This window comes from Danio rerio, chromosome 16 (genome assembly GCF_052040795.2).
Source record: "Danio rerio strain M-AB ecotype USA chromosome 16, GRCz13ab, whole genome shotgun sequence".
NCBI lineage: Eukaryota > Metazoa > Chordata > Actinopteri > Cypriniformes > Danionidae > Danio > Danio rerio.
The window spans coordinates 61,032,501-61,040,000 of record NC_141036.1 but is presented as its reverse complement, the minus strand read 5'-3'; the positions used below and the strand labels follow the sequence as shown (position 1 = coordinate 61,040,000).

Below are 7,500 nucleotides of genomic sequence, written 5' to 3'. Positions count from 1 at the left end.
TGTGAAGCTGCTTTGACACAATCTGCATTGTAAAAGCGCTGCAGAAATAAAGAGGAACTGACCTGTGCTAGACCACAATATACTGCAGGAGAACGTCCATCCGTCTGTCTGTCTGTCTGTCTGTCTGTGAGAGATCTCAAGCTGAATGGCTGGAGAACAACTAAATAGAGTGGCCTAGCCAAAGTCCCGACCTGAATCGGATTGAGATGCTATGGGATGAACTTACAGAGGCAGATCATACTAGAAACCCCTCCTGTGCTTCTGAATTAGAGTAATTCTGCAGAGACGAGCGGGCCAGAACTCCGGCACAGCGCTGGACAGACTCACGGTGAGTTACGGAGAACGCTGGACTGCAGGAGCAGCTGCTGACGCTGGCAGAGTCAGGTACTAGGGCAAGGGGACAAAGTAGTTTTGGATTTAGTTTTCCTTTATTGATAAGGAGCTTCCTCTGATAACGGTGATGTGTGTCCTGCTGTTTTCTCTCACTGATATTTAACATGCAGACATCAGTGAGGGGCAAACGCTCTTCCACACCACCCTATATATGACAGTGTGCAGTGTTCTGATGACTGCGACCTGTAGATCATCTTAACTCTGACTCTGTGCTGAACACACAGCAGGTTTGAGCGGGACAGAGAGCCAGTGTGTGTTTATATGCGGACGGATCACAGACTGTGTGAACGCAGATCTGAGTGGGACCCACAGCCGGAGATCCGGTGTCAAAGGCCGATCGCTCCACCTGCCGTCATTATTCTCCATCCGCAAACACACAGCAGCACAGGCCAGCTGTGCAGAAACACACACACACACACACACACATTCTCTACTGCAGAACCCGAGCGCTGCTGAACACGCAAACACTCCGCCGTTACGCAGGCAATGACAACAACACTCTCAGTCCCACAACGCAACATTAAAGCCGTCTTTGTTCTGCTGTTCGCGCTGCGTTTGATTAAATGTAGCATTCAGAATCACCGAGTTCTGAGAGAGACATAAATCAAGCTCTCACAGCTGCAGGAGAACACATGCAGCGCCATAAAGAGCTGCGCTCGCACCGCTGGGAGAGAGAGTGTGTGTGGGAGAGAGTGAGAGTGTGTGTAGAGACACCTGCAGACACACACACACACTCTCATAAACCAGCCCGCACTAATCCACACGCCACCGCAGCCAGATGCACAGAGCCCTGCTGTACCGTACTGTAAAAACACCACCGCCGTGACCAGACCAGCGGACACACCGAGATCAAGATGTCCATCTCAACACCTCCGCTAGTGCCAGCTCCACACACACACACACACACACACACACACACACACACACACACACACACACACGAATGAACACCTGGAGGAACATGATGACGTCCAGCTCTGACTGAACCCCTAATCATCCGTCCATCGCACATAACGAAAGTCTAGAGCAGGAGCGAACAGCGAGGGGTTAACGCTGAGCGGAGAGTCACCGAGTGTCCATAAAGAGGCTCTTCAAAGCCGCCATCCTTTTGTGATAAATCCAGCGCCTTTAATTGCCTTTAATTTATTAGTGTGTTCCAACCTCAGGCTCATTAAACAGAAACATATTGGTCTGCGTCTACGGGAGTTTAACAAGTACAGAACTCCCATTTTCTAAGTAAATTGGAATTTCTTTTTAATTCGCTGGTAAACAATCGAATGGAAAGCAGATGTAGCGAAGCCGAGGCCCATCCTCATGCGACGGCGAGCGCCAGAGATGCAGATGGGCCTGGGAATTATTTAAATGTCATTTCAAGGTAATTAAACGTTACAGTTTGAGGAACGCTTTGAGGTCGGAGCGCTCAGGAAAGGAGTAGAGGAGATAAAGACGCTAGAAAAGAGCGAGAGCGGGAGCCTTTCCAAGCACATCTGCGTCTGCGTGACCGCGGCTCCACAGTTCAGCGCGAGATGCTGAGAAAGATTATTATGGAATTCATAAAATACATGTCGAACTTTCAGAAATATTACTGGGCAGATTAAAGGCGACCGCCGCTACAGAACGTTATAAAGCATCTCGTGAAGTTTAGGAGTGAAAAACACAGAACTGAACTCTGAGGGAGAGCGCAGCAGCGGGAGCTCCATCACCGGCTCCATGACCCCACGGCTAAACAGCGACTGAGACCGCAGACGCACTGCTCTGACCGTCACACATACACACACACACACACACACTGTAGGACACACATGACTGCACACAATGATCAAAATCACACACACACACTTAAAGCCTGCCTCAAAAACACACACATCTGCAGAGAGAGTCTAGTTTAGGTGTGAACTGCTCCAATGTTCAACCGCTCCTTCATTCAATTATTGTTCAATCAACATCGTTCAACTTCGATAGTTTCATCATTCAATCATTCCACTGTTCAATCAGTCAACCATTCAATCGTTCTAGCATTCAATCATTCCTTGTTCAATCACTTTCATCCAATTAGCTGTTTAATTGTTCAATTATTCGATTGTTAAATTGGTCTGTTGTTCAATCATTTCAGCAGTTAATCGTAAAATCTTCTAATCTTTTAATCCTTCGTTTAATCCTCATTTGTTCAATCCGTCCAGAATTCAACTATTCAGCTGTTCACTCATTCAGCTGTTCAATTATACAATAGTTCCAACACTATCATTAACCATTTAATCATCCATACAATCATTGCATTGTTCAATCATTCAGTTGTCGACAAATTGTTTCAGGGTTTCAACTGTTTCAATTAAACGATTTAATCATTCATTCCATCATTCAATTGTTTATTTGTTCAATGCTACCAGCATTTATTTGTTCAATCATTTTCATTCAATTAGCTGTTTAATTGTTCAATCATACAGTCGTTCAATTATTCAATAGTTTTATTTTTCAATCGTTCAGTTTCAGCAGTCAATCGTTCAATTTTTCAATCATTTAATCTTTCATTCTATCCTTTAATTGCTTATTTGTTTAATCCCTAAAGCAATTATTCATTCAGTCATTCATTTAATCCCTCCATCATTTATTTATTCAACTGTTTAATTAGTAAATTGTTTAATTGTTCCTTTGTTCAATCATTCAATCCGTCATTTCATCATTCATTTGTTCAATCCTTCCAGCAATCAACTGTTCAACTGTAGAAATGTTCAATCAGTCAATTGTTTAATTGTCCAATCATTCAGTCGTTCAATTATATATATAGTTTCAACCCTGTATCACTGAATTGATCAATTGTTCTCCAATTCAACAATTCAATCATCCATACAATCATTCCATTGTTCAATCATTCAATCATCTAATTGTTTCAGGGTTTCAATCGAACGACTTAATCATTCATTCCATATTCAACTGTTTATCTGTTCAATGCTTCCAGAATTTCATTGTTCAATCATTCATTCAATTGTTCCGTCATTCAACTGTATAAATGTTCAATTAGTCGATTGTTTAATTGTTCAACTATACCCTAAATATAACACTGTTCTGTTGATTCCATCATTTAATAGTAGCCTTGTTCAACTATTCAACAGTTAAATTCTCCAATCATGTGTTCATGTCAGCAGGATGAGACTGAGCTAAGAGTGCTGATTTCAGCTGATCTGACGCTCTCAGACGTGCCCTGGCTAAAGGCTGGATTACACGCCTGCATGGAGTGATCGCCACATCCCTCCGCATAGCTGCTCACTCTTTCTCCTGTGTAGTGTTTGTGTTGCTCTGCAGTAACTCTCCTGAAACGCCAGCTGGCAGCGGAGCTCCTCTGTTTCTGTGTCGAGTTTACTCTCAGGTGTTTTGTTTACACTGGAAACACCTGTAATGCTAACTACTGTAGGAGTAGCTCAAACTCATCCAGAGTCGGCAACTGGCGGATGTGCACCTTTAATCATGAGGTAAACACGAACAGCAGTCTCCGTCTGGAGCTCCTCAGCGGGACTCCACGCTCGTTAAACACCCCCTCCAATGGGCTCACTCCGCCCACACCGCTCTCTGCCCCGCCTACACGCATCAATGCTACCAAACTGACCAATCACAGAGCTTGCACAGAACACCGTTGTTTCTTTAGAGGTGTGTGTCAGGATCAGGGTGAGCTGTGGTGAAGGGTCTGCACTGCACCATCCACATTCACTCAGCACAGCAGAAGAAGTCAGCCTTAATGAGAGATTCCTGAACACAGCACCAGATAAAGCCTCCGCCACACACACACACACACACGCACACACACACACACGTGTAAACAAGTAAGAGGAGAGTCTGACTGCACGCCGTGACGGATGCTGAGGAGGCATTCTGGGAATCTCCTCCACCTCCCTAATGACTCGTCTGTCTCCGTCTCCGCTCAGACTGAAATATCTGAGAAGTGTTTCATTATTACGGCCGTCTGTCCTCCTGAAACAACCGAACAGCACACACCACTGCAGACTCATATTAAACACACACTGATGCATTCTGGGACAGTCCGACACGGCTGAGCCTCCATCAGCAGCAGCAGCAGATCAGGCTGTATCATACGGAGATCATCTCTCCATCATGAAACACACTGAACTGTAGAGAGTCGGCACAGAGCGGAGCGGAGCGGAGGAGTGTCAGGATTCACACGCCACAGTCAGCAGCAATGAAGACTAGCGGCAAACAATCTGCAGACCAGCGTTCAGAAGCAGCGCTTTAACTGTGTGTGTGTGTGGGCGTGAGTGAGTGTGTGTGTGCGCGCGCGTGAGTGAGTGTGTGTGATCCCCCTACTCTCGCTGCAGATGAACATGACTCAGTGTGTTAGTAGTGCGCTGCTGTTGGACGGGTCTGGATCCTCTCTCGGCTCGGTCTCCTACAAACACCTCCCTGAGGCTTTCCTGCAGCTCAAGGAGACGGAGGAGACGAGCTCAAGCTTTCAGCAGAAAATGAGTTCAGTGCTGAAAGTAAACAACCGCCGTGTTTCCACTGTTACAGCTAAAGCGAGTGAACCAGGGCCGGTCGCGTTCCCACTGTCACTTCCGGGGCCTGATCGGGTCAAAGCGGGGCAGTGTATAGGCTGGGCTCCTCATGTGTCCTCTATAACTGTGAGGCTGCTGCTGTTATAATGCAGCAGTTTGCTGTAATCAGTGTGTTTCTCTGCTGCTGTTTCACTAACACAGAATAATCTCTACACACATTAAACACACAGCAGCAGTGCCGGCTGAACACATTAGTCCAGTTCACATGCTGTGTTTGTGCATGAAACGTGCGCGTTTATATCATACCTGCCAACACTCCTGTTTGTCCCGAGAGTCTCCCGTATCTCAGACCGTATTTCGTATTTCCAACCCCCTCCCCCCCGCCACTCAGCTTTTTGGTACAGTCCAGCCTGAAACCCGGTGCATGGTTGTGCAGCAAACCCACAGCTCTTCCCCAAAACTGTGTGTGTCTCTTACCGGGGTTGGGTGTGTGTTCCTGCTGCGGCAGCTGCACAGTGAGCTGCAGGAGGTCGGGGGACAGCAGAGACGCAGGCTTACGGCTCCCGCTCAACCAGCGGCTGCTGTGCAGATCTGTGGTGTCTGACGGACCCTGGAGCAGCGGCACCAGCTGATCCTTCTGCCCTTCACACACACCTACACACACACACACAGACACACACACACACAGAAAGGGTGTATTGAGTGAAGTGTTCTTGCAAATATTTTTAAAACAATGAAATGGTAAGTGTGTGTGTGAGTGTGTGTGTGTGTGTGTGTGTGTGTGTGTGTGTGTTATCGTCAGATGTGTGCAGTTTCTCTCACCGGGCGTTCTGGCACACACTTTCACGGCTCCCAGAGTTCCAGACACACACAGCAGCGCCGGCCGCACACACACCTTCAGCTCCACACGCTGAACACACACCTCCAGCACAGGAGCGCACGACTTCACACCTGCAGGAACACACACCCCTCAGACCTTCATCATCATCATCATCATCAGGTGTCTCGGCTACAGCAGCTCGTCACAGAACATATACACACGCACACACACACACACGCACACAAACATGCACACAAACACTGCAAAAACTCATTCAACAACATCCACAGAGTGTGTGTGTGTGTGTGTGTGTGTGTGTGTGTGTGTGTGCATGCATGTGTGTTGGTTTGCCCTCTGGGTGTTTGATGGGGTGTGTGACCTCAGTGACCTCTAGCTGTGTGTTTGTGCACCTCTGCACCTGCGTGCACACACACACATCCATGCATACCCATGCACACACACACACACACACACACACACACACACACACACACACACACACACACACACACACACACACACACCAGTACAAGTAGCAGGCACACAGAAAATTTGCACTTGGAAAAGGGTGTGTGTCTGTGTGTGTGTGTGTGTGTGTGTGTGTGTGTGTGTGTGTGTGTGTGTGTGTTTTCTGGAAAGAGTCACTTCAGCATGTGGCACACACTCTTCCAATGGTGAGAACAGCAAAGAAGTGTGAGACACAGAGGAGAGGAGACTGCAGATAATGTGGCACACACACATGCACACGCACACACACACACGCATACACACGCACGCACAGAGTTTCTAGGTGTGTGTGTCTCATATCACACAGATTCCTCTACTGTCTGATGTCACGGACACACATCACACACAAGGACAACACACTCCATCTGCACAAGGACAAACACATAGACACACACACACACACACACACACAGACAGACACACACACACAAAGACAAAGTGTGAAGTGATCAAACAGATGCTCCTCACTTCACTGGAGTCATTATGAAACACCTCCATCAGCACATGTACACACACACACACACACACACACACACACACACACACACCTGTAGTGTTGTAGGCGTGGCTAATGAGACTGTCAGTGATGCCGCTGCAGGCTCCGCCCCCCTCACTGTGTGTCCAGCTGCGTGTCATGCAGTGCAGCAGCAGCACCTGCGCGCGCGTGGCCTGAACACACACCTGCGGCAGCTCCAACACACACTCGGAGACCTGCACTGACGGATTCCTGAGCCTGACGGAGAAATTAAGAGAGGGACACGCATCAGCGCGCGCACACACACACACACACAAACACACACACACACAAACATGGCTGTCGGAGACTGTGTATGTGATGGGCTCTGACGGCAGCAGCTCTGCTAACACTCCACCGCTGCTCTCCTGCTGTTGTGTGTGGCGGAGCGAGAAACGCTGACAGTGGTGGACACACAGCAGAGCGGCGCAGGGGTCAGAGGTCACGGTGCGGCTCACAGGGGTCAGAGGTCACGGCAGCACAAGACTGAGAGCTTCAGGAGCAGCGCTGCACTAGTGCCAGCTGACAGGAAACACACACACACACACACACACACTGCTGGAGGAAACCCTCTCCTGACTCGCTCCTCCAAAAAAGCCCAAAGTGCTCAATAATGTTTGGTTCTGGGTACTGTGCAGGCCATCAACTTCACTGTCATGTTCATCAGAGCGCTCTGTCTCCAGTCCTGCTGTGTGTGTCGCTGCATCATCATCCTGACACACACCACCACCTTCAGGAGACAGTGTTTGACCCATCGGGTCATC

At 48.1% G+C, this 7,500-nt stretch overlaps 1 protein-coding gene across 7 annotated transcripts in view; it reads right to left on the bottom strand.

The window, feature by feature from the left end:
* Positions 1–7,500, bottom strand: part of vps13b (vacuolar protein sorting 13 homolog B) — a 90,618-nt gene that overhangs the window by 61,766 nt on the left and 21,352 nt on the right. For 4 of the 7 annotated variants that reach the window (XM_087287872.1, XM_087287875.1, XM_087287874.1 and 1 more), the window contains 2 exons: positions 5,718–5,846; positions 5,373–5,549 (listed from right to left, as the gene is read on the bottom strand). In XM_087287872.1, the coding sequence (XP_087143998.1) occupies positions 5,373–5,549; positions 5,718–5,846 (306 nt within the window). Of the gene's footprint in view, positions 1–5,372; positions 5,550–5,717; positions 5,847–6,770; positions 6,956–7,500 lie in introns of all 7 variants that reach the window. The other 3 variants (XM_087287871.1, XM_087287870.1, XM_087287876.1) reach the window with 1 other exon arrangement.